The sequence below is a fragment of the Pan paniscus genome, chromosome 7 (assembly GCF_029289425.2).
Source record: "Pan paniscus chromosome 7, NHGRI_mPanPan1-v2.0_pri, whole genome shotgun sequence".
In the NCBI taxonomy this organism is placed as follows: Eukaryota; Metazoa; Chordata; class Mammalia; order Primates; family Hominidae; genus Pan; species Pan paniscus.
The window spans coordinates 150370992-150396061 of NC_073256.2; the positions used below are offsets into that span (position 1 = coordinate 150370992).

The following is a 25070-nucleotide window of genomic DNA, read 5'->3' on the forward strand; positions in this document are numbered from 1 at the left end:
TAAAGGGCAGTATTAAGAGTGAATCATACACAGGATGTATTGAATGTTTACTGTGTGATCAGAGCTGCACCAGTATCAGCTCATCTAAACCTCGCAACCCTAAGAGAGGCACTGTTACTATGCCCATTTTATAGACAAGGAAACTGAAGACAGAGAGGTTGAGTAATTTGCTCAAAGTTACACAGCAGAAAAGTGGCAAACCAATCTTGCCTGGGGCTGCTGACCCGGGAGCCCCTACTTTTGACTGCTGGCCATGCTACATTGCCGCAGCTCCCTGTGAGCAAGGAGATCCCATGTACCGTCCTAGTTTGGGCCACTGGAGAGAAAAGAGTAATGAAGATTTAGATTTATTCAGTAAAGGAAGAAAAAGGGGAAGAAGATAATTTGCATTTATGTGTCACATACTGGGTATGAATGGTTCTTCATTTAATGTTTACATCATCTTCGTTTTATCAATGCTGAAACTGAAAATAGAGGAAGTTAGAGGACTTGTTACTCTATGCTGCTTCCAAGTGGTCTGATGAGATCCATATCCAGTCTGTCTGCCTTCAAAGTGCAGGCTGCCACCATGCTGTGCTGCTTGCTATTAGCAGCTGGCATTTGCTGAGCTGGTATCTTATGCCTGGCACAGTGCCAAATGTAATAAATTGTGTTATCTCCTGTAATTTTGTCATAATTCTCTAGGTGGGTAGTACTAACCTCATTGTACAGATGTGAAAACTGAGGCCCAGAAACCATAAGTGCCTTGCCCAGTTCACAGAGTCAGTAAGTGTTAGTGGCTAGCATTTGTGTTGTTTCCCACACGTTTCGGCTCTCTGCTCTCTGGGACGGGGTAGGACTGCACCTCCTCACCCTTGATCTCATAACCTAACTTTGGTCAATGTCATGAGAAAAGAAATGATATGTGTCACTTCTAGGCAAAAGCTCTAAGAGCAAGACTGAAATAAATCTGCTGCATTGGCTTTGCCCTGCATGGCAATTATTGAAACTTGAGGCAAGAAGGTGCCTTTTTCAGCTTGGTCCTTGAGAGACGATAACATAGAGCAAAGCCCCCAGCCTCTCTGCAGTAGGCAGGTGGTGCAAGGAGAGGGATCCTGAACTGTTCTAAGCCACTTATATGTTGAGATTGTTTGTTAGCTCAGCATCATCCAGCCCACCCTGACCGATACAGGTTGGGGCAGTCTGTCTGCCTTCCAAGTCCAATTTTACAATCACCATCTTATACTTATATTAATGCCTTCTGAACTTGATGATACCATGGGGGTAGAAAAGAACTAAAAGACTGCTTTTTCCTTTTCAGTTGCTCAAAATAATGCTCCCAGTTTTTGCCCTTTGGTTGTTCTGCCTTCCCTCACAGAGAAAGGTGAGTTCATTGTCTTTTTATCTGTTGGATGAGAGTACCCCCTCATTCATCTTCTTTCTTCTCTTCCCCCTTGCTTTTGTACAGAAGTTGACAGCTTGCATATCACTCGCATTAATTCCAGCTCCTATGAATTAAACACATGTATAAGTGGGGTGAGTACCAGCAACATGCCCACTTTGCAGATGAGAAAACTGACTCACAGGAATGAAATGATTTGTGGAAATTATGTGGCTGATTGAAGCAGAGTAAGACCTAAGTCGCGTTCTCCCAGTTTTCATTTTAAGGATTATTTCGCCCTATCGAGTAATGACTAGACACACACAATCCGGAGGCAATGTCAAGAATGGTGTTATTTATGGCCAAAAAGGGAAATAAGTCAGCTCCTTATTAGTGCAAAAGAGTTGGAGCTTACAGTTATCGGCCACACTGGGCAGCACTGTGACGTCTAATGATGAAACACTGGCCCTGAGTCCAGGAGCCCAGGTGCCCAGGTGCCCGGTAACATAGACTGGACCCAGGCTGCCCTTGCTCCTGCACATCCCACTGATCCTCCTCACTCATGGCATGAGTCAGCAGAAAGTGCAGAGAGGTTGGGTGCAGTAGAGACATCTGGACGCTCTAGATGGGGGTGAGGTGGAGGGGTCAGGACAGCATGGGCCTCACTGCACCGTCCCCTTTTCTGCTTCCCTTTGTCAGGAAATGAGAGGCTCAGGCTGGGCTCCAGACGCTGCTCAGCCAAGAGGCCAAGCGATGTTAATTCCTGTCCTGTGACATGATGTCTAAGGGGCCCTAGAAATCTGTCATTATGGCTATTATGGCCCTGGCTGGAGAGACAGAATATAGCTCATGTAGGAGGAAATTATTTAAAACCAGGGCTGTGGCTAAAAGTATAAAAATGTCTTTTACTCATATATGTTATTAGTTTCCCTCAGTCAGTTAAAATAGCTAACTTTGGAGAACGCATTATATATAAAGTTTTTGAGCCTTCTATAGAAACTGTGTATGCTAAGCACTTTGCATTCATGATAGACGTTAGCTTCCTGAAATACTGTAAGGTTGGCATCGTTATTGCCATGTCACAGATGGTGGAGTAGGGCTTAGAGACAGATAAGGTTGCCCAAGACCAAACAGATAATACATGTGCTAGCCAGATTTTGGTCAAAATTGATTTTGAATTTTATCAAGTTAATGTACAAACACAGTTTAAATAATCAAAAAGTCTCAAAAGATTTATGGTTTAAAAAGAAAACAGGCCAGGCGCAGTGGCTCACACCTGTAATCTCAGCACTTTGGGAGGCTGAGGTGGGTGGATCACGAGATCAGGAGTTCGAGACCAGCCTGACCAATATGGTGAAACTCCATCTCTACTAAAAATACAAAAATTAGCCAGGCATGCTAGCGTATGCCTGTAGTCCCAGCTACTAGACAGGCTGAGGCAGGAGAATCTCTTGAACCCGGGAGGCGGAGGTTGCAGTGAGCTGAGATCACACTGTTCTCCAGCCTGAGCAACACAGCCTCCATCTCAAAAAAAAAAAAAAAAAAAAAGCAAAACAAATGAGTTCCCTATGTCATCTCTACTCATCTGCCACTCCCACTCCTAGTAGCCCCAACTTTCAACTCTTCTAACTACTTTTTTTCTCATCCTGGCCTCCGTGTTTCTAAGTTACAGTTGGCCTGCTGTATGTGGGTTCCATAGCCGTGTGTTCAACGACACATAGATCAAAAATAATCAGAAAATAAAATTCCAAAAAATTCCATAAAGCAAAACTTGAATTTGCTATGCGTCAAGTACTACATTGAATCCATGCAGACAAAGCTGTGTGTAGTCATTGTATTAGACATCTTAAGTAATCTAGAGATGATTAAAGTATACACAGAATGTGTGTGAGTTATATGCAAATGCTACACCATTTTGTATAAGAGACGAGCATCTGTGAATTTTGGTAGCCATGGGTGGGAGGAGTCCTGGAACCAGTTACCCATGGAATCCCACTATTCCTTGATTTGTCAACTTCTGAAGTGACTGTTCACTTCTTGCCTTGATGGAGACTTAGCTCTCTGTCTCTTTTATCACTACCCTTTTACAATTTTCCTCCTTTATCCACAAAATATATGAATATCAAGATTTGGGGTTGAAACAAGAGTAAATCATTATTATGGCCACGTAAATATGGTTCACCACAGAGCCCCAAAGAGAAACAGTAGCATCCTGTTACAATTGTCAAGATTTTCAGCTATCCTGCTGTCACACACAATCCCTGCTGTAACCCTGCCCTCTGCAGCACCTGCTTCCTGCTCACCAAAGGCCTGGGGGGCTGCAGGTCATGTGGGTGCTTCCTTCTGTAGGCACTGGGGCACTGCTTGTTCCTCTCTGCCAAGTCAGTTAACACGCCTCCATCTCCCATTCTTCACTTAACAGTGTTTGAAGTCCCTCATCTGCTGTCTGCTCCTTGCGTTTCCTTTTTTCCTTTTTCTTTTTTTTTTGTTATCTTTGTGGGTTTAGATGCTTATATTCTTTTACTTCATTTTGTAGGGGGTTGTGGAGGGAGAGAGGATAAAGGGCAGTATTTAATTCAAAACAATACTGTAGTATTTTTCAAAACTTTTTAACATTTAATGAAAACTCATTTTGTCTTCAGCACTGTGCTAAGCATTTAAACTTCATATGAACCTCAAGAGATAGGTCCTATTACAATATTTGTTAGCTATAGAAAATTCACACAAAGCAGAAATATAGAAAGAAAATCACAGTTATTTAGAAGTTACTCTGTGTCAGTTAATTCATTTGTTTATTTTTTCAATCTTTTTAGGCTCTCTGTTTGGTCTGGTATCATTGTAGTCTCTATGTATAATGTTGCATTTTCGGTTGTTTTTACCTAATATTGCATTATATATATATATGTGTGTGTGTGTATATATATATGTGTATATATATGTATATATGTGTATATATATGTATATATGTGTATGTGTATATATATACGTATATATCTCCAAATTGTTACATGTCTCTCTAAATCACTCATTCATGCAGGCATGTAGATACGTAGTCACTCATTCATTGAGTCTTCTATGTTCCTACTCTCATGATGCTCACCTTCTAGTGATGAACAACAAATGAGCAACAATATTGTTAACAGAGATAGCTGTCCTGTTATTCCACCAGTTCCTTAGTCCATTTCTTTATTTTTGGGCATTTGATTGTTTATTATTCTTCATCATTATAAAAATAGCAAAATGAACTACTTGGTACCTAAAATTCCCTCCAGACGTCCAGATTATTTCCTGGGGTAAGATTGACCAAAGCGGAATTATTGGGCTTGAGAAATTTACATTTTAAGACCCTAGATTTATATTGCCAAATTAGTCTCAAACAGTTGTTGCTAGTTGCATACTTACCAGCCGTAAATTAAAGTGGTTTTCGGCTTTTGATATACTTGCGATCCTTAAGTTTTATCACTAAAAAATTATTTATTAAATTTATAGATAAAGAGTGTTTTGATGTCAAATACTATTGTTAAAGATGCATAAACCAAAGCATAACTTCTTTGGGTGATTTTACAATGCTTCCACTCTATTTTTGCTAAACATTTGTATTACTGACATGTGAATTACCTACAAAAGCAAAAAAAAAAAAAAGGATGGAGCATGGAGCATGTCCTTTCACATATACACACAGCCTATGGGCCTGAGTAGGTGTTTCCAAGGTGGAATGAGATGTCACAGTGCTTGTAAGTGTGTTGTTAACAAGTATGACTTAAAAGCATAGAAACGTCAGAGCCAACATCCTATCTATGTGTTAAAGTTCCCAAATTAGAACTAAGAATTTTGGCATGTTCCTTTGATGTGAATCAGAGGGAGGGGATAACTCTGCCTTCAGCGTGTTGAAATGTCATTGTATGGTTCTGACATAGATTGTGACGATGTGTCTATATGTGTATGTGTACGTGTACAGGCATGTATGCACTGTGTATATGTAAAATATTCATCTTTATGTACTCTCTATTCAGGGAGAAAAGGAAATATTTCTTAAATATCAAATATTTATAAATCATATAATATTCACAAGAAATTTAGGTTCATAGCATGGTCTGTTTTTCAAGTAAGGAAACGGAAATTAAATGACTGAGCTGGGATTTGAACCCACATCTGTATGGACCCTTTCAGAGTTAGATAAAGTTACTTGGTTGAGTTTCTGAAACAGGTTAGCAAAGACGAGCTTTCGAGTCTAGACTTGTCTGGAGACCTAATCTCTTGGTTTCATGTCTTTTATACGTGTGTGTGTGTGTGGTGTGTGTGTGTGTGTGTGTGTGTGTATAAGCCACCCATTCAAAGTCTACTTCAAAGAAAGAATTCTTTGCATATGCAAACCCTTCTCTCTGGAAAGACTTTCTAAAACTCACCTGCCTGCTAAACTGGTGCCTTCAAACCAGCTAGTGTGTTAGAAACCTTCTCTAGAGCAACAGAAATGCAGTGTTTAGAGCAGCCCTTATCACATAGTATGTACTCAAGACAGGTGCATGAGATTTCAGAAGTCTCCTCCATCTGCACACCATCCCCACTGACCAGTCAGGGGAGCAGAATTCTTTCTTTGAAGTAGACTTTGAATGGGCAGCTTGTACATACACATGCACACACACACACACACACACACACACACACGAAATGAAGCTAAGCAATTAGGTCTCCAGACAAGTCTAGACTCGAAAGTCCATCTGCACAGTGGAATTGTTCCTAGGCTGCAGTGGGATACTGACAAGTTTCCCCCAGATTCACCATAGACAGGCAGGAAAAGCACCACAAATATATTATGACCAAACTGTGACTTGGAGGACGAGTGTGCATCTGTCAGATGGCCAAGAGGAGAATGGATAGTGTCTGAGGCAGAGGGCACTGCATGTGTGGAAGCATGGGGACATGCATCAGCAAGGCTCAGGCAGGGCCATGCAAGTAGCTCAGTGTTGCAGGACCAACAGGTGCAGAAGAGGACAGGGGCCAAAGCGTAAAGTGCATTGGATACTGCAGATCCTTGCAGGGCTTGAAGCAGTGGAACAATGATCTTTAAAACTATGTAAAAGCTTTACTTTGCACTATCATGAGAGTGTTTTGGTGGATGACTAGCTAGATTTTGAGAAAGTGAGGACAATTATATCATCGGTGTATAGTGTATAGTTGTACTCTCTTTGGAGAAAAATTGTTTATAAACAAGTGAAGTAGTAAATGTATATTTTATTTGTAAGACAAAGGTACATTGCATCTTAAAAGGCTTACACCAACCAAGCCAGCAAGGCTGCTGCAGGTTAGCTTGAGTTATCTTCTGCAGTGTTGGAGCCTGCCTGTGTGATCATCGCACCCCTTCCCTGCTTTCCAAATGTGGGATCTCCTAAGGGTTTATTCCCAGGACAACGAGCATTCAGCTTGCCATTCTCTATTTCAGAAATGTTTCTCTTAGAGGTGTGTATTAGTTCATTTTCACGCTGCTCATAAAGACATACCTGAGACTGGACAATTTACAGAAGAAAGAGGTTTCATTGGACTCACAGCTCCATATGGTTGGGGAGGCCTCACAATCATGGCAGAAGGCAAGGAGGAACAAGTCACATCTTACGTGGATGGCAGCAGGCAAAGAGAGAGCTTGTGCAGGCAAAATGCCATTTTTAAAAGCCGTCAGATGTCCTGAGACTTATTCACTATCATGAAAACAGCACAGGAAAGACCTGCCCCCATGATTCAGTTATCTCCCACTGGGTCCCTCCCACAACACGTGGGAATATGGGAGCTGCAATGTGAGATTTGGGTGGGACACAGAGCCAAATCATATCAAGATGCTACTGAATTAAATTTACTATTTGGATTGAAAGCCAGGGTAAACACAGAATATTTAGGATTTTGTCCTCTCCATTCTATGTGTGTTTCACATGAATACTTCAACATACCATTTGGAAAATGCTCCCGCCCTTGACTTTGAGCCCTTTTGAGCAATGGGTGCAGCACAGGTTGCTGCTGGCAGAGCGGACTGTGAAGAAGGCTGCAGCTGAGAGGTGCGAGGCGGAGCAAAGAGAGATGTCTCGTTACAGTTTGTCCTGCTCAGCTTTCCAGCACCTCTCTCCTGACCTCATCCTGGAGCTCAGTGACAGGGACAAAGCCTGAATTCAGGGCAGATGGAAACAGCAGTGGCTGCCCCAACAGCTTTTGAACCACACAATGAAAAGGAATCAACATTGTCTGCTTGGCCTCCATCCTGTGCCTTTGCCTGTGCCCGTGGGTTGATGGAATTCACTTGATCTTTTCTGCAAATGTTTTTCATTAAGCTGGAAACAGAGTCCTGTGATCCTAAAAAGTGTCAGCACCGGCGGGAAGCATGTACACCCTCTAAGCGAGGAAGCAGTGCGACATCACGGTGCAGCACGTGGGCTTTGAGGTCCACCTGGGCAGCTTCACTGAGTATCTGGGCCAGATTTCACAGCCTCTTGATGCCCCTGCTTGCCCCAGTAAAGTGAGAATAATGGTGAAATATAAGCAATATCAGTCTAGCAGGCTTTTGTTGAAGAGCAAATAAAGTATAATGCTCAGCATGGAATTTGCTGTAGAGTGGGTGTTCAAGAAACGTCAGCAATAATTCCCAAGTCCGAACCACTTTACAGAGGAGGAAACTGAGGCAGAGAGAGTGTGACTTCCTCACATGACAACCAGTTAAAGCTGAGCTATACAATTATATATATGTATATAATATATATGTACGTATACACACACATGTATACAGTCACACACACATTTTTATGGATAACTGTTATTAAGGTAAAGAGTTTGCTAGTAGCTCTATCATTTTTTGCTCTTATTTTTAGTTGACATATAATAATTTTACACATTTATGAGATACAGAGTGATATCTTAATACATGTATACAATGTGTAATGATCAGACCAGGGCAATCAGCATATCTATCGCCTCAAATGTTTATCATTTCTTTGTGTTGTGAACATTCCAAATCCTCTCTTCTAGAGTTTTGAAAATTACACTAATTGTTAGCCATCTTCCCACTACAGTGCTACACAGCAGTGGGAATCATTTTTCCCATCCCGCTGGAACTGTACACCCTTAACTAACCTCCCTGTCTCCTCCCCCTCCCTCTGATCTTCCCAACCTCTAATGACCACACACAATCATATATTTTAAAAATTCCTATTCATGGAATGACTGAATATGCCAATCACCATGCTAAGTGCTTTCTATATTTTAATCTTCACAACTGCCCTACAAGGTGTGCACAACTGTGTCCATTTTCCAGATTTGGAAGCTAAGGCTCAGAGAGGCCCAAACTCACATAACCAGTACTTTGTAGAGCTGAAATTTGTACTCAACCCGGATGTAAACCCAGAGTCTCCCCCCTGAAGATGGTGGCTGTCACTGCTCCAGTTCCCCGGGAATCGTACTCTGAGATGAAGTTTAGTAGGAAGGCCAGTTTTTTTTGTTTGTTTTTTTTTTAGCAAAAAGTTAATTCTACCAACAGGGGTGTTAGGAGGCAAGGGAAGGCCCAGGACTGGGCTGAGGGAGAAGTTGAACCTTAGTGTTGTCTTGGTGGAGGCCTCAGATGGCCCTTTAGGGATGCTGAAGCTGGGATGACCTTTAAAATTGTTATGGCCTCACACTGGTCACTCATTACCATGAGCTGCCCTGAGCAGGGCATGACCTTCAGCCGAGGCAGTCCTGGAAGGGGGCTGACAGTGGTCTGCCTCAGCAGCACCCACCACTGCTAATGTAGAGCCCTGCAGTCCTGGAGGGAGTCAGAGACCCCACAGCACTCTCCACAGTGGCTTTGCACTCTAATAATCCAGACTGGGACGTGTCTGAGGGTGGAATGCGTGCCTTTAAACACTGTGCACCAACCCAGGCACACAGTTTTCTTACTACTATAGGTGCTGGGCTGATGGCGTGTTAAAGGCACACAGGACTGATGCTTCATCCCTTTTTGGTCCTCAGGCCAGAAGGCCCAGGTGAGTGGCCACTGATTCCAAAATTGTTTAGTGTTTGTATAAAACTTAAATGTCCTGTCTAAATACGCACAGAGCTTATGCATGCATGTGCACATGCACACACACACACAAGCCATTTTGAGGGAGCTCATGGTGCATACCCTGTCACTATTTCATCAGAAAAGTTGTCCAGGGATAGGTTTTATATCCCAGGGGCCAGCAAGACATGACCAGTTAGCACACCCTGTTTCCTCACTTCGGTTGAGAGTGCCAAATGAATCATGTTGTTAGCAGCTGCAACACTCAGCACGTGGGTAACTCCACTCCCAAGCCAGGATCCACATTTGCCAGGGACTGTGCTGCTTGGGTGACTGTAATTGCTGTAATGTGCGAGGCTGAGTATGGTCTGGGCACAGCCTCACATCTGGCAGCCCCCTGGACCTCTTCTCTGTCTCTCTGAGACCGAGAGATTGAGAAGGAAAAAGAAACAGCTGGCAAACTGGTGCTGCAATGATAGTAGGTCTTAGGAAACTGAGAAAGGTGAGGAAACTGGTTCCCAGTTCCCTTCCTGGAAGGCTTCACTTCTCTCCACAGGTGCAGGAGGGAGCCACTAGCCAATGGAGAAGTGCTGGGTTTAAGACTCAGTTATGGTTTCATCTGCCTTGGCTGCCTTTCCCCTTTGTTCAGTTGCTTATTCATTCAACAAGCATTTGGTGGGTACCTACTTTGTACCAGGCACTAAGCACTGGGATAGGGCTGTAAATGAGCAACATGAGTGTGTCACAGGATGCATCATAGGCTTCCTCTTTGGGAGTGTTTGTGTGTGTGTGCATAAGCTCTGTGCATATTTGGATAGGAAATTTAGGTTTTATACAAGCATTAAACAATTTTGGAGTCAGTGCCTGCTCACCTGGGCCTTCTGGCCAGAGGACCAAAAAGGATGAAGAATCAATTCTGTGTGGCTTCAATGTGCTCCATCAGTTCAATAGAAAGCTATAGTATTAGGTGCAAAAGTTACTGCAGTCTTTGAAAGTAATGGGAAAATTGCAATTACTTTTGTACCCACCTAATAGGAAGAAGACAGTGCTCCTGGGTTGGTGCTGGAGAGCCTGCACAGTGTTTCATAGCACTCATTCCACCCTCAGACGTGTCCCACATTGGACTAAAGTGTATAGACACTGTGGAGGGTGCTGTGGGGTCTCTCAGACTCCCTTTAGGATGGAAGGGCTCTACCCCAGTGGCTGTGGGTGCTGCTGGCAGAGACCACTGTCAGTCCTGTTCTGGGAAAAGACCACACCTCTATAGGGTTTGTTCCTCCTCTGCTCTGAGCCCCAGGTCACTTCCTCCAAGGGATGGCTGACCACCCCATCCAAAGTAGCTCCCTTCTGCACTCTCCATCCCTTCACCCTGCTGTACTGCCTCTGGGAACCATCGCTATGAACTGTTGTCATTTGTTTACTTGTTGAGTGTTGCTTGCCCTCTCTGGAATGGGAGCTGCAGGAGGACAGGGACTTTATCTGTCTCATTTTCTGCGACATTCTCAGCACCTGTGGGAGTCAGTGTTCAGTAAATATTTACCGAATGAACGAATGGATTTTTCTTGCTTGCTTGTTAGATTTTGGGCTCCCAGAGGGCAGATATTTTGTAATTCATGGTTGGGTTCTTCACACTTAGCAAAATGTCCAGTATAGAGTAGATGCTCAATATTATTTTATTTATAGTTATTTGGTTTTAAATAATAGATATAAGTCTCCACTTTGACCTAAGTCAGTATTTAAAGGTAAAAGTGATCAATTAACTTTTGTTGAAGAAATGAATGAATAACAGAATGAAAAATGAATGAATGGTGAGGGTGGTTGTGGAGTATTGAAAGCCACATGGGATATGAGTTTGGGCAGCCAAGTTTTGAACCCTCCCTTTGGCACTCCTTAAGTATGTGACCTTGGCCAGTTTAAAGAATCTTTCTGCATTTCAATTGTCTCACCTGTAAAATGGAGATGATTATACCACTTCAAAGAGGTTGTTTTAGGCTTAAAAGAGATATTATACATAAAATGGCTGTACTCAATGCTCAGTAAAGGTTGGCAGTGGTGGCATGGCTGGGTTAGGTCATGCACTACCAGTTCTAATGGGGTCCTTTCACAGGTAATCTTTGTAAATGTTACCCCTGCAGTTGTGCTATGCACAACCTGTGCAGCTGTACATAGTGAGCCTGGGAGGCACTTGACAAATGTTTGCTGAATGGTTATGTCTTAAACTCTTGCTAGATCTTAGAGTCTTAGAAGATGGGGAAAATATATGGATTTTCTACAGTAACTTTCTCCCTATACAGTACCAGTTTTGTACCTGGTCCATCAAAAATTTGCTTAATTATATTTAAAGGATATGGAGCCAAGAGCAAAATATGTCAACAGAAAACCTACCATTTGGGTTTGGTTATTTAGCCTTTAGCTTTAAATATTTTCTTCTAAATATCCTTCTTAACTATGGAAGATATCCTTCAGCCTAGAATCAGTCAGAAACCACATAATCAAAAATGACCTCAATCAAAGCCGTAGGTAGAGGGAGCTGGCGTTTGGTACTGCCCTGTCTTCCTCTTTCTCTATAATTCCCCTCTGCCCACTCTGGGTAACTCCTGACTACATGCTCTTAAGCCATGATTCTCATCTAGAATGGCAATCCCAAGGCAGGACACCGTGATGAAAAAGTGGTTTCTCTTTCCTTCTCACCCCTGAACAGTTGCCTTGAACAGGCAACTGTTAAGAATAGAAGGACCTTGTTTATTTATTATTTTATTTTCTAGTGCCATCCTGGAGCCTCTTGAGCCAAATGGAATTAACAAAGTTATTCACACTAAGGTGAAAATATCAATATTTTAATATCTTTTTCAGGGGTGTTCACAGTTTAACAAGTGGGTAAACCGGTTCTATTCTGAGAGCAGAGATTCAAAACTTTTGCCAAACACGTGGGGGAAATATTTTAGGCAGGTTGCCTGTCCTGGGGCCCCTCAGGCCCTTCTACATAGCTGACAGTGAATGGGACCATCCCTGAGTACAACCCACTAGAAGATTTCCTTAGTTTTATGGCTTATAATAATTTTAATCACTGATTAAAAATAGTGATAGTATGTTACAAGTGGCTAGTGCTACACAAAGTTTTTTAAAAATGATCCTTCAGTCATCCATTCATTTATTCTCCCTTGTTGAGTGTGCTGAATTCCCTGACCCCCTGAAGGAACTCAGTTTGACTTATTACAGAAGCATCTACCTCTTCTCCCCAGTTCGTAAAGTCCGGGAGGTGAGAGGGACCCAGCTGAAGAGGATGGAGTGAGGGCTTCCGTATAACTGGAGTACCTGGTGTCATGGGAAGGTGAGATGGGGAAAGAGGAGAGAAGGGGCTGGGTCAGATGATGGAAAGCGTTGGTTATCCTGCTGTGATGGAGTAAGATTGAGGTAATGAGCTCCCTGTCACTGGAGTATTCAAATATGTTGAAGATTCTCTTGTTGTGTGACGGGTTGGCTTAAATGTCTTTTAAATTTCCCTTTAAATTTTGTAATTCTCAGCATTGGCTCAGTTATGCTGTAGCGTGTGATGTTTTTCCCTTCTGCTTTTGTGAGCGCTCTCCCACAGGCAAGCAGAAGGAGCCAGGCAAAAGCAGAAGCTGGGAAGCACAGAGCCTGGTGCTGGGCAGATCTCAGTCTCTGTTCTAATTCTATTCCTACTCTATGAATAACCTAGGGAAAGTCACTGCACTGCTCTAAGCCCCAGTTTCTTTAAGGTAGAATTCACCATGTTACCTATTACCTACAAGTTGAGATTTGGGTAAAGTCCTATGTGTAACATGCTTAGCCTACTACCCACCACATACAGCAAGTGCTTGATAAATGGAACGAGCAGCAGCTGCTCCTGCTCCTGCAGAGATCAGACACAGGTCTCTAACGTGGAGGGCAACGGTGCCGCCTTAGGAGTCTGTCTGTGTTCAAGGCAGCTGTGTGAGCTTGGGCAAGTTCCCTACAGTTCACCCATACCCTTGTTCAGCGCCCCAAAGGAGGCCTCCATGGTGCTGGACTCACTTTGCTTAGCTCAGATTGGTTTTTCACATGCATTTGTGCCTCAGAATTTCTATCGTTTTGCCCACGCACCCAGGATCATGCATGTGACCCCATGAAAGAGGAGTTCAGATGCTCTTAGGAGACCCAATTCTTGTACTCTCTCCATGTAGCTTTTGTGTTTGGGGAAGTTGGTGGGGATGTCCGCTTGTTAGGAGTCAAACTTCTTAGAGAGAAATCAGATTCAATCTGAGCCTTTGAAATTTCACTAGGAATTTTGCTGGTAATGAACTTAGTAATTTGTCATGAGGCCATAGAAGGAATATAGATCCAAGTCTGGTTTCGTGTGTGTGGCTTTTCCTTAGTTAGAAATTTCCCTAGAAGTGTCTTTGAAGTTAGCAGCATTAAAGATGGTTACCCACCAACACACAAGCTCATAAACTGAACAGATGCTGGGCCATTACAGACGTCTTTGGAAACTTCTGCCTGCAATGAGAAGCCACAGGGAAGCACTTTATGAGGCTGCAGCTGAGTCATATGGAGGGGGTGTCAGCTGTGGGGCAGTGGGGATTGAGAGGGAGTAGTCTGGATGAAGTCCCTGGCAGTTTGGCTCACCGGTCACAAGTTGTGATCTTGGCCATATTATGTAGCACCTCTGAGCCTCAGTTCAGCCCTCTGCCTGATAGTAATTAAGGCATGGGATGATGTAGTTATTAATTCTTGCAGTGTAAATGAAAGTGTTTTATAAACTAGAACACACCACGTAGAGGTGAGATTTTATTAAATCAGCTTCCCATTATTTGCTTCCTATGTGACTAATCTATTAACCAATTGACTCAATAATTATTTACTGAGGTTTTGTAGTATGTAAATAATAATAATCTTAATCTTTATGGAGATATAAATTAGCATTCTATTGCTCCTTTATTAATTAACTTCATTCAATACATATTTATGGATTAGGGCAGTTTATGAAAAAAATAGTACTATTGCTGCTGTTAAGCACACAGTGAACACTTAGTAAATGCAAACTACAACTACATTACTATTTCTATTGCTAATTTTTTTTGCTTGCTATTATAGGTCTTGGAGAATCAGTGAAACTAAAGCACAATTTTTGATCTCAAGGAGCTCATGATTTAACAGGCAGATTTAAAAATAAACAAATTGCAATGCAGTATATTAGTGGAACAGTAAACATATCTAGGCATTTAGAGGAGAAGAAGTAGGCATTTAGAGGTGATGGTGGTGGAGGAGGCAGCTGTAGAAGGGGATTTCAGAGTGGATTATCTGAGTTGGGTTTTGAGGGATGATATGAATTTATCCTACAAATAAATTGACTTAACTTTGTAAGTCAATAGTGCTGTTCACACTAATAATGTACAAAGTCATACAATACAGAGTGTGTTGACAGACCACCAGGTGTGAGAGTGGGGTGGTAGGAGGCAGACTAATGAGAGATGAAGTTGGAGAGGTAGGCAAGAAGGCATCAGATAGATTTCAGGGAAACTCAGACACTACGTTTTTTGTTTGTTTGTTTTGCTACAAACCTAGATGGAGTGTGTTTGCTGCAGGGACAATATTCACTTGTAATGGTAGAATCTGAAATTTATATTTAAAATGATATTTATTCAGACTTTCCTTATATAATGTCCTTTCTAGATGAACATTCAGTCCACTTGAGCACCAATCAAGGACAAGACTTAAGGTTTTGAGTTGGGCAGCCCCATGGCTGGTGGTACCAATTCCAAGATAAAGAATGTAAGAGGGGAACCAGTGGAAGAATGTGGTTGTGGGTGGAAGTGAGATTATGTGTTCAGTTTTCAACATCCTGAGCTTAAAGGACATCTGCTTGGAGGTGTCCAGGAAACACCAAATATATAAGCATGGAGCTTGGGCAGAGGGTCTAGCCTGGTTGTATTTGGTGGTCATTAGCATGTCAGTGGTATTTGAAGTCATAGGGATATGAGCACACCCATGGAGAATGTCAGATGTAAAGAGTAAGAGTCAAGGGCAGCCCCTTGAGGAGAGGAGGAGACACTAGGAAGAGCAGCTGGAGACAGGGGAGGCACACTGGTGGCATCTGCTATCATGGAACCCAGGCCAGGGAGATGTGATTCATCATTTCAAGGAAAATGGAGACTGGAAGTGTCCATTGAGTTAGTCATGAAGAGCCCTTTGAAAATTTAGTGGAGTAAAGAGGAAGGAAACTCAATAGTAGTGATTTGAGGAAGTAGAAACTACAAATTTTCCCAAGCATCTTGGCTATGAAAGTAAGAGAACAAGATTGACAGCTAAAAAAAGAATTGTGGAACATTAGCTGGTAATCATGTTTAGGTCATAGATTACTTGTGACAGTGAATTAAAAACAGTATGCTCCACCATATATATCAAATTTTGCCTCTACTTTTTAGGGAAATGGGTCACCTGAAACCCAGACCATGAGATGAGAAACTTTGGGTTAAAGTGTTTTTCTTACAAGGGGGATATTTCAGCATGTTCTTATGCAAAAAGTGAAGTGTCGGTGTCGAGGGACACACTAAAGATAAAGGAAGAATGGGAGTGGGGCTGGGTTGGGGGTAATTGATAGATGGAGGCCCCTGAAGGGGTGAGGAAGAAAGAGCTCTAGAGCACAGATAGAAGGACTGACTTCCAATGGACACCCTTCTTCTGTATTAGGAGAAATCAAGAGGGAAAGATAAAATGGCTTATAGAGGGGATGAGGGGGAAGGAAGCTGAACAGATATTGACAGATGGCCCCTTTTTGCTCTGGGAGGCCAGAGGTCAGGCACTGGCTGAGAGCAGACGGGGATGGATGAGGTCTAGGCCTGAGAGAGTGGCAAGCACTGAAAGCAGTGGCTGCAAGGGATGGAAGAGAGGGGACCAACTGATCAAACTGTGCCGGGGGTCAGTTGAAGCTGAAGGTCCACAAGTTGTAAAGGCACCAGTGTGTTCAGCTGTGACCATGGGAAATTTCTTTGCCCATGCTCAGCAGACTGAGACAAGCTGCAGGGAAAGAGAGCCCATTGGGTTAGTCCCATTGGGAGGAAGAGAGTTGAGGACATTGCTCAAAGGGAAGCTGAGATAATGGAACAATGGGAGGTCTTGGTTGGATGATGAGCCACTGAGGATGGATACCATGGAGTGGGTGGGAGAGTAGAAATCACAGTGAAATTAAAGAGCTGGTGTGAGTGGGCTAAAGTGTGAATGTACTGGAAAGAAAGAAAACTGTGGTCCATATCAGCAAGTGCAGCTTAGAAAACTACAATTTAAATGGTGATGGAGTTCAATGCCATGGCAGGGTTTGGGGTGTGATCACAGAGGCAGTTGGCTGGAATGGAGTGGAAATGAAGGTCTCTGGGATTGAAGCAGACAAGAAACTGAGACCAGAGTTTCAAATGGGCTTCTACTTTCCCTAAGATGATGAAACCACTCAATATTTTAGCAGGATTTGGAGTGGCAATGGGCTTGAGGAATATGGGAGAATGACTAGGCATTCTCAGTTAAGGATGATGAGAAGGACTAGAAGATTTCATTGTCAGAGGGTTGGGCCTCCAAGAACCAGGACTGCAGCCCAGAGTGAAGGAGGGGACATTACAGTCATGGTAAGGACCCTGGTTTCTGGGACACAGGAGGCTGGGGAAGGATGAGACAGGTTCAGAGGGTAGCAGTGCAACAACGTGAGTTGGTTTCAGAGAGAAGGACGAGCAGGAGTCTGGACCAGAGTGAGAAAGGCCAAGATGGTGCAGAGAGGACAGGCGGGCTGGCATTCTGCTTTTTGATTGGGGGAAGGTATGTGATTGCCACCCTTTCATCCTATCAAATAAGAATAATTAAAAAAAAAAACTAGAATCTATTCTCCTCATTATTTTGCAAAAGGACATTCATTTCCCCAGTTAGGAAGGACCACTATCAGCAGGTCATAAAATTACAATATTTTGCCTTCCAGATGGCATCCCTTATACTCCTCCTTATTCCTGAAAAAAGCATACAAACTCCCTGTCAAGCTGCCTGTAGGATTTTTGGTTCCCAGGTGTGGACTACCCACCCATTGAGGTGCATAACGACTGGGTTCATGCTCTGTCTCAGATCTGCCTTCTGGGTTGGAGGTCAGAAAACTGCAGCCTGCAGCCTGCAGCCTGTTTTTGTGTAGCCTAGGAGTGAAGAATAGGCCTATCACATTTTTAAAGGGGTGCAAAAAATAGAAGAATATGCAACAGAGAACAAATGTGGCTGGTGAGGCTACAATATTTACTACCTGGCTCTTTACTATCTTCTCAGTGATATTTCTTCTCAGAAGATATTTACTATCTTCTCAGTGAGCAGAAGGTCACTGATCCTTGTCCTGAAGGCTTATATTGTCTCTGTCCTTCCTTCTGTGTCCCTCAATCCTTTATGTGGGTCTTTTCTGGTCCTTCTGGGTCACACAACCAGACCTACATCCCCCTGTGGGACCATCTTGATGTGACAGCATTTCTTTCCAGGAAGATGAGGGGGCAGCAACTGTAACATCACTACTATTAATATTCACTCTTAATATTAAATTTTGGTTGAAAAAGCCCTGTTTTACAAGTGACAGCAAGGATGCCATCATGCATTCAACAATGCAGACAGTGGTGAGAGCTCAGGCTCTGAGGTTGATGTATGGGAGGTCAAATCCTTAACAAATGTTAGTGAGTATGGCTGTGCCAAGCAGTTTGCAGCCATTGGATGGCTCTATTCAGCCTTCAGCCTGTGCCCAGAGCTCCCTGATTTATCATGCTATGGCACACACAGGGGATGATGACAACTGCATGACTCATTGGGGTAAACAGATGGGAAGATGGGACCAACCCTAGCTCCCTCCACCCCTTGCCCTCCCACAGACTGGAAAGATCAGTAGCAAACTGTGACTCTCACTGTATGAGAAGCTCTGCTTTACGGTTCAGGTGGTAAAACTGTTCCTGTTCACAAATTAAAACAAAAGACCAATAATTGAGACTTAGCGTATAATTTACTCCAAGTCACAGAGCTGGCAGGAGGCAGAGCTGGGATCTGGCCAGGCAGAGTGCCCCAGAGTGGTCCTTCCTTAAAACGTGCAATGCCACCTCTTAGAGCAGGAGTGACCAGAAGAGCCACATCAGACAGCTGCGTGTGGATGGAAGGAGACAACACACGGAGCACATCACATTATGTCTGTGCTGCTTCGTACAGGAGATGCTTCAACCCTATGAGCCATTTGACTATGTGCATGCGATAGGGTGGGAAGTATCAGTATGATGAGCATTTTATGCTAGAGAGCAGCACTGGGGCAGAGCAGGCCCTCTGTAAATCAGTGAGTGGATGCTGTCACCGAGTGCACACTTATTCTGTTACTTGGCTGCAGCTGCCATAACGAAGTACCACGAACTGGGTAGCTTCAACAACAGACATCATCTTCCCACAGCTCTGGAGGCTGCAAGTCTGAGATCAAAGTGTAGACAAGGTTGATTCCTTCCAAGGTCCCTGTGGGAAGGATCTGTCCCCAGCCTCTCCCCTTGGCTTGTAGATGGCACCCTCTCCTTGCACCTCTTCACTCCATCTTCCCTCTGTGCACGTGTCTCTGTCAACATTTCCCTTTTTTACAAGGACACCAGACCACCATTGGATTAAGGCCTACTCTAATGAACTCATTTTAACGTGATTATGTCTGTTAAGAGTCTATCCCAATAAGGTCACATCCTGAGGACCTACGGGTTAGGACTGCAATGTATGAATTTTGGGGGGGACACAGTTCAACCCATGACACCTACTGTCACCCCTCTGCTAAGCACTGAGATGCAGAGTCGAAGATAAGAGTGTGCTCACTGAGGAGCTCAAAAGTAGGTATTTGGAGGCTGAAAGGAGAGGTCAGGATGTCTGGGTATTTTTCTAGGGTTGTGAATGTTAAAAGAGGCCCAGGAGTGTCTGCTGCAAGTGTAAAGAATTTCTCCTGGAGAAATGCTGAACCAACCAGCAGCTCTCCTCCCATTTTCATTCTGCAAATAACCACAAAATTACAAGGATGTCTTTATTTGGTCTTCCTTCCTTCTGTTATCAAAGGAACATCTGGTCTTTGATAAATGCTGTTAAGAACAAACATAGGCCACTATGTCCTGGTTCTCACTTGAATGATGGTCTCTGGTGAGAAAGCAGGATGTCTCAATGCAATGTTGTCTCCGTCCGATGACGACAGGGAGACGTGAGCTGGGCTCTTCCTTCCAGCAAGTGCCCTGTGGCCGTACAGGCCTCCAAGGCAGCTTCCAGTCACTTCTATTCTGCTTATCACAGGGATCATGAAGGTTTGCTGAGGGCCTGAAAGACTTTTCCTGCCTGAAAGGTATCAGAATGTCACGGTTTACCCCAGCCAGCCTGTGCAGGTGTGGAAACCGCCTCTTCTATTTCCCAGCTATTCCATATTCAGGAGCAATCACTTGATGAGTGCTGAGCAGCTGAAAGAAATTCCTCTTGGTTTTGATTGTGGGAAGAAGGGTGAGGATCCTGAAGACTTTTGGATGCCTTGGACTCACTGTTTATTTTTGATGAGTCCTAAGAAAGTCACGTGATCTTTTTATACAATAAATGGGATGGGTCTGTGATTATTTGAACGTTGGAGAGAGTGTCAGGCATTTGCTGCCGGTTTGACATTCTGCCCTTGGATCTGATACAAAAATGCTTGGAGGCACTTTCCGCCTGTTTTTCAAATGAGGGAGGCAATGGCCAGAGCAGAAGCTCACCTGTCATTACCTGCCAGCAAGCGGCAGACCTCTGCCTGTGGGGTGCATGCAGCTCTATAGTGATGTGTAATTTTTTGGGCAATTTTTAATGTAAATTATTTTACTTCTTCCATGATGATTTAGTTGGACTGTCTTTAAACCAGTACAAATATGTCATAAATAATATCTGGCCACTTTCTAAGCGATTAATTTGTTGCTCAATAAGCCGCCTCACATCTTTCAGCAAGAAATACATTAAATCTGAATAGCAAAACATTACACAATAAATTCAGACACAATTAAAATTTGCTTTAACTATTTCTTTGGGGGAGAGGACATCACACTTCTACTCAATGAAGAGAAACATTTTTACAGTCTGATGTCTTATATTTTATTTTAACATCTACTATGCCATGAACTCATAGGGAATAGGTTCTAGCAGCTCTGGCCTTTCCCACTGGTTCTCACACAGTGTGCTTCTCTGCGTGGAGCAAGCTGGCGCTTCAGTTGAGCCCAGGTACCCTTCTGTTGGGCTTCTTTTTCTGATCATTTTCCTTCACGTGTTTCAGGAAGCTATCTTGACTCCCAGAGTGCTTAATGTGCTCAATACCCACATTAATTCTCTTGTCAAGAATCATGCCCTTGTTCATTTGCAACAATGCCAGCAGTACACTGGGGAACATTGTAAACGCTTCCAGTTTTGCCATGGTAACACCTGTGGGGTATTCCTTTTTGAACAGTGCCCATTCCCTTGATGCCTACCATATCACCTTTCTTACAGATTCACATATACCTGGCCAAACGAACAACTCCATGTTTTCCAAAAGGCTTGGAGAACATACCGGGTACCTCTCCTCTTTCCCTTTGTGTTTGTCATTTTGGCGAATTACTGGAAGATGGTGGTTCCAGCTGAAAGGCTTTTTGGCAATTTTTAACAGCTGAAAATAAACCTTGAAATAAACATTTTCTCCTTTAACTGATGTCTGGGAAGGAAGAAACAAAAAAAGAAAGAGAAGAAAGGAAATAAAGAAGGAAGGAGGGAGGGAGAGAGTGAAGGAGGGAAGAAAGGAGAATTAAACACGATTATCTACATATCAATGGAAAATTTCAAATATATTCTAGCATAATTTTTTTCTACTTAGTATCCATTAAAAAAGGGAATCATTGTGGAATGCTTAAATCAATCAAATGAACACAGCCATCCCTCGGATACTTATTTTTTTTTTTTTTTTTTTTTTTGTGGTGAGAACATTTGAAATTGATTCTCTTAGTAGTTTCGAAATGTGCCATATGTTAACTATAGTCACTGTGCTGTGTAATAGATCTCAAAAAGTACTCTTCTGCATCATATACATATATCATAACCTTGTATTATACCCCATAAATATGTATAATTATAATCTGTCAGTTAAAAATAAAAATTAAGCTTTAAAAAAGGGGATATGGTGCTTTCTAGAAAGGAATAGAAGTGCCTCCATGTCACCCAGAGGCCCGCCCGTGCAGAGACTGCAGCTGTGCTGCCTCCAGGTTGTGAGGTGACCCAAGCTGCCCCCATCACCTCCTGCCTCTTTGCTGCCCCCATTATCCCTCCCAGACCCTTCCTTCTCCTCTGCCCTTGTCCCCCCCAGCAGCTCTGGTTTGCAGGGGATATCACCATATAGGGCTGTCCGGGGTGCAAACACTGACTTGCTGCCTGCCTTTCAGCTGTTTGGTCTTGGGCAAGTCAGTGGCCCTCTGTGAACCTCACTTTTCCCTCCTATAAAGTAGGGTTAGGACAGTTCATCTCAATGGAGTACCATTAGATGGAACCAGTTAATCTTTACATGACTTTTCAAGCACTTCTTACCTGCTAAATAGATAGTAGCACTCATTGCTAGTCTATCTGGTCACAGAGGAAAGAGGCTGTATGACCTCAATGAGTCTCTCTTCCTTCAGGGCCACTGTTGCCCCTCTGCCCATGGAAGGGGCAAGGCCTCTTACTTCCAAGGGCATATTCTCCTCCAAGGTCTTAGGGCCTTCTGGTGAGCTACTCCTACTCACTGAAAGAGTCACCAAGACCTTTAACCACCATGCTGTGGGGCTGTATAAGGGCTGGGAAGGTGCCTATTAGCTGCTGGGAATGAGGGCTGATCTGTCAATTACCACCTCAATGAGGAGATCCAAGACTATATAGCACAGCAGAAGAAAAGCACAGTTCCTGTGTCCTGCTGGTAGGACCTCAACTAAGTTCTGCACTGTGACCTGGGGCTGCCTCTGTAACCTTGGGGGTGCCTCTGTAACCTTGAATGATGCCTCTATAACCTTAGGTGGTGTCTCTATGGTCTGGGGGAGTATCCTGTGGTCTTTCCTCCAGTGCCTCAGTGTCCCCATCTGTTATGAAGATCAATGCGAGTTAACATAAGTAACTGAAATTACATTGTAAATCGATATTGTTTTCACTTCTGAATGTGTGTTGTGTTTGGTGAGTGGGTGAGAGTAGGGGGCACACAGGACCACCCTGTAAAAGTGGAGGGTTGCAATGCAGCTGGAGTGACTGACCCTGCCAACCACACATCTGCCTGGTACCCTGGAGGACCATAGGTGGTGAGTGCTGTGACCAGATGCGGATGTTAGAACGGTTTTGGTTATCCCAGCACCAGCATGAGAATGGCCTGAGTGGGCTGAGACTCATGATCAGGAGGCCCTTGTTTGGAGCCTGCATGGTAACTGCAGTGAAATTGATGAGGCCAGAACCAGGTGGAAAAGAAAAGACAGTTCCTAGAGGGGCTGAGCATGTAGACTCCACTGGGAGGAGGCGATAAGGATGATAGGATTTCTGGTTTGGACAATGGAGGGAGTGGTGGAAACATTCCCTGAGGAAAGAAAGAACATGGTGTATGAGTGAAAAGGAGCACTGGGGGACAGTAATGGCTTCATTTTGGGACTTGCTAAGCTCGTGAAACCTTGAACCACTGATGTTTATAGATGTTGCTTCAATTCAGCAGCAAGTTTCCCACGAAAACTGAGGCCCAGCCCATGGCACCGCAGGCACACTGCGCAGGAGGTGAGAGGCTGTGGAGGCCCTCCTGGGCAGGAAGCAAGCTGCCCTGGGACAGGGGGACAGTGGGGCGAGGGGAGGAGGGGTCAGGTGGAAGTCAGGAGTCAGATGTTTGGTGGGGACATAACTGGCAGTAGTTTGGGCTCCTGTGCCCCTTAAAGAACACCCCTGGTACTTCCATCCAGGCTGAGAGCCCCATCATTTTGAAAAAACAGTGTCCAGACTGCATCAGGAACCAAGTAGCTTGACCCAGAGACGGTGAAGGTGGCTGTGTTTGCTGAGTATTTCCCCTGGGCAGCAGCTCACATCTAGTAACTCATTGATTTGTGGTTACAACCCTAGGAGAGACAGTCACTTAATATCACCATTTTATAGATGAGGAAACTGAGGCTCAGAGAAGGGGAGTGGCTTGCCCAAAGTCACACAGTGTAGTCTGGCTGCTTTACTGTGTCCCATTTTTGACATACACTCATAGCCAATTGTTAGTGTCAGCTGCTGGGTGTGTTCAACTCTTCTCTGGTTTCTGGCAATATAAGGGGACCCTGATGTTATTCTCTAACCAGCGTTGGCTCCCCGGGAGGTGTGCAGAGGGCTGTGTGGTCTCGCACCACTAGGGAGCATGCCAGTGAGCACAGAGGGCATCCCTTCTTACCAGGCAGGACAGTCACTGTGTAGGAGCCAACCTGTCCGGCTTTCCTCTCGGCTCACCTCTCCCTCCTATTCCATCTTCTCCCTGCTCTGGAGGAAAAGGACTCCTTTCCTGAGGCCTGGATCCAAGGGCCTCAGAGCAAAGGTGCTGATGGATTAATTTACCCCACAAAGGCAATGGTCCATGTGTCATCTACTGAGAGACATTATGCTTATTAGAGATCATGAACAAGGGCAATGTGTAACACAAAGATCTTTAAGATTAGAGTTTCTCAGGCCGGGCGCGGTGGCTCACGCCTGTAATCCCAGCACTTTGGGAGGCCGAGGCGGGCGGATCACGAGGTCAGGAGATCGAGACCATCCTGGCTAACACGGTGAAACCCCGTCTCTACTAAAAATACAAAAAATTAGCCAGGCGTGGTAGCGGGCGCCTGTAGTCCCAGCTACTCGGGAGGCTGAGGCAGGAGAATGGCGTGAACCCGGGAGGCGGAGCTTGCAGTGAGCCGAGATCGCGCCACTGCACTCCAGCCTGGGCGACAGAGCGAGACTCCGTCTCAAAAAAAAAAAAAAAAAAAAAAAAGATTAGAGTTTCTCAGAGTAGTTAAGGGACTTGCCTGAGGACACACAGTGTCAGGCTGAGTGAGGTTTAGAACTCAGAACTGTTTCTTCACTAGCCTAAGCTGTGTCTCCAGCAATCATGGCCAAAACAAAACCAAAACCAAAAAGGATATCTTAGAGACCACAGTCATTTTCAAACTTGGATGTGTGTCAGAATCACCAGGAAAGTTAATAGACTACAGAGGCCCCAGCTCTTTGAAGTGAGAACTGGGCCTGGACTTTGGAATTCTTGTCACATTTCTCAAGAGAATCTGATGCTCACCCAAGTTTGAGAACTACGATGGACGGTAAGAATCATCTTAAATGTTTTGGCTTCTTAGACTATTTTTCCAGGCTGCCACCGTTGGCTGTCAGGTACAGTCCTGGAGTATCAGAGGAGGCCTGTAAATAGTTGTTGAATGAATACATGATTGAAAGAACAAATATACACAGCTGACTTAGTTAATACCGCAGGTTTCCAATCTACCACCTCGTGGAGGCATATCCTTGCTAGACCGGAATATAGTTTTGGTCCTGTTTTCAAAGTAACCACACAACAAAGAGCCTATTAATATTATGAATAGTCAGTTTTATTTTGATAGTAATAGAAAAGCCAGTAGACTTGAACAGGAAAAAATAGGCAAATAATTTAAAAGATGAGATGTTAATTTTTTAGTTATAGGTTTTTTG

At 43.8% G+C, this 25070-nt stretch overlaps 1 protein-coding gene across 1 annotated transcript in view; it reads left to right on the top strand.

Moving 5' to 3' along the window:
- TG (thyroglobulin) overlaps positions 1 to 25070 on the top strand; it is a 270475-nt gene that overhangs the window by 117366 nt on the left and 128039 nt on the right. The window contains exon 35 of the mRNA XM_003830086.5: positions 1301 to 1363. Coding sequence (XP_003830134.3) covers positions 1301 to 1363 — 63 coding nt within the window. The remainder of the gene's footprint in view (positions 1 to 1300; positions 1364 to 25070) is intronic.